The 1,998-nt window shown below is 36.9% G+C and overlaps 1 protein-coding gene across 1 annotated transcript; it reads right to left on the minus strand.

The window, feature by feature from the left end:
* Nucleotides 1-1,229: 1,229 nt before the first annotated feature.
* LOC112690966 (protein GVQW3-like) lies at nt 1,230-1,718 on the minus strand. Its single transcript, XM_025565073.1, has 2 exons — nt 1,689-1,718; nt 1,230-1,577 (listed from the first exon to the last, which is right to left on the minus strand). The coding sequence occupies exons 1-2, from the start codon at nt 1,716-1,718 to the stop codon at nt 1,230-1,232; spliced, it is 378 nt and encodes a 125-aa protein (XP_025420858.1).
* Between the last annotated feature and the right edge of the window lie 280 nt (nt 1,719-1,998).

Genomic DNA, 1,998 nt, shown 5'->3' on the forward strand with positions numbered 1-1,998 from the left:
CGGACTTGGCACGTAACGTTCCGCTGCAGTTGTCAACGGGCCGCGGACGTACTACCGTCGGTAACCGCGGTTGCGCACCGGAACGCGTTCCAGTCGCGATTGTATTAAGCGTCATTTGTAAATACGTTTCTTGTCGCGTGTCTGCCGGAGAGGAAACCGAACGAACCGTCCGAGTATTGGTAGCAGAAACTGTTGAAATCCGCACGTACGTGCGGCGACGACCGTTCGTTTCTGCAACGGACGTCTCGCGTAACGGTTTTAAAAACATTTTGAACACGCGGACGCGTTGAGAAACGCAAACTCCGGGGTGAAACGATTCTCGGCCGTGCCGTAACTACGGTAGAAAAAAAAACCGACCGTAGGTCCATCTAACCCAGAGGTTCCCAACCAGGGTGCCGCAAAAATATTTGAAATATATATTATTTTTTTAAACGCCTTCGTGAAAAATATAGCACTGCGAGTAATAAAACAGACCAAAACTTATTGTGTATAATATTAATTAGGTATACACAATATAATTTAATGTATTGATTATATAACACATATATTTTTTACACAGTAATACTGTGATGTTCAATCTATTTTAATTTCATACTGGTCCGATTGCTATCGATTTGATGTGAACTGTTTTAAAGTTGTTTACGGTGAAATACTTGTGACTTTCATATTTTATCTTTATTGTTTATCAATGCTAAATAAAACCGAAGTTACAAAATAGAAATTTAAATACACGATATATTACTATTGCGTATTCAGTATAAACTATAGAGTATAGGGCATAGGCTACAGGGTGCATCCAAATTTTTAGAAAATAATAAAGGGTGCCGTGAGTCAAAAAAGGTTGGGAATCTCTGATCTAACCGGATGTAACACGCGACCGGTACGTTATCGAACTCGGATAATGACGATTTTGAAACGTTTCACTGCGGTAGTTCAAACATTAATGATCAGAACAGGCGGAGACTTATATATATACATATATATATATATATATATGAGGTGTGATCAAAAAATACCCGGACTGCGTTAATAATATTTATATCAGTTAAGATAACGAAATTCCGATAATGTCATTCGATAAAGTAACTTCTAACGAGGATTTGAGCGTTGGTTTGAAATCGATAACAATATTTATATTTATTTTTACAAAAACATGCTTCAGTCGTGTGGCGAATTCCGTAATGGAAGGAATAGAAGAACAACGTGTGCGCGTAAAATTTTGTTTTAAATTAGGAAAAAGTTCGAGTGAAACTTTTGAACTTTTGCAGCAAGCTTTTGGAGATGATGTTCTGTCTCGGACAACATGTTTTGAGTGGTTTAATGGTCTTTCGATTTTGTTTTTGTTCATTGGTTAAGAGGCGAGGAACAAATTTGGCTGCGATTCGGCTCATTCCCAATTCTTTTGTTAATATTTCTTGGCACGAATCATAAGATATACCGACGTCTTCTATTACTTCTTTAATAGTTAATCGACGATTATTTCGAATAATTTCTCGAACACGAGCAACAGTTTCATTTGTTTTACTGGTCGATAGTCTACCGGGTCGTTCGTTATCCTTGACGGATGTTCTACCTTCCTTAAACCGTTTAAACCACTCAAGAACACTCAGAACATCATCTCCAAAAGCTTACTGCATATGTTCAAAAGTTTCACTCGAACTTTTTCCTAATTTAAAACAAAATTTTACGCGCACACGTTGTTCTTCTATTCCTTCCATTACGGAATTCGCCACACGACTGAAGCATGTTTTTGTAAAAATAACATAAAATGAATATAAATATTGTTATCGATTTCAAACCAACGCTCAAATCCTCTTTAGAAATTACTTTTTCGAATGACATTATCGGAATTTCGTTATCATAACTGATATAAATATTATTAATGCAGTCCGGGTATTTTTTGATCACACCTCGTATATACAGTGGCGTGTTGAACTAATTTTTGGTGAAGAGCAAAAATGTATATACCATAAGGTACCCTTTATTCATCCTAACGGC

The sequence above is a fragment of the Sipha flava genome, unplaced genomic scaffold, assembly GCF_003268045.1.
Source record: "Sipha flava isolate LNK unplaced genomic scaffold, YSA_version1 536_pilon_pilon, whole genome shotgun sequence".
Lineage (NCBI taxonomy): Eukaryota > Metazoa > Arthropoda > Insecta > Hemiptera > Aphididae > Sipha > Sipha flava.

Coding starts and splice junctions, on each gene's coding strand:
- LOC112690966 (XM_025565073.1), bottom strand. CDS start 1,718: ATGGAAGGAATAGAAGAACAACGTGTGCGC. Junction 1,578..1,688: donor TAGAAGAACAACGTGTGCGC/GTAAAATTTTGT, acceptor AAACGGTTTAAG/GAAGGTAGAACATCCGTCAA.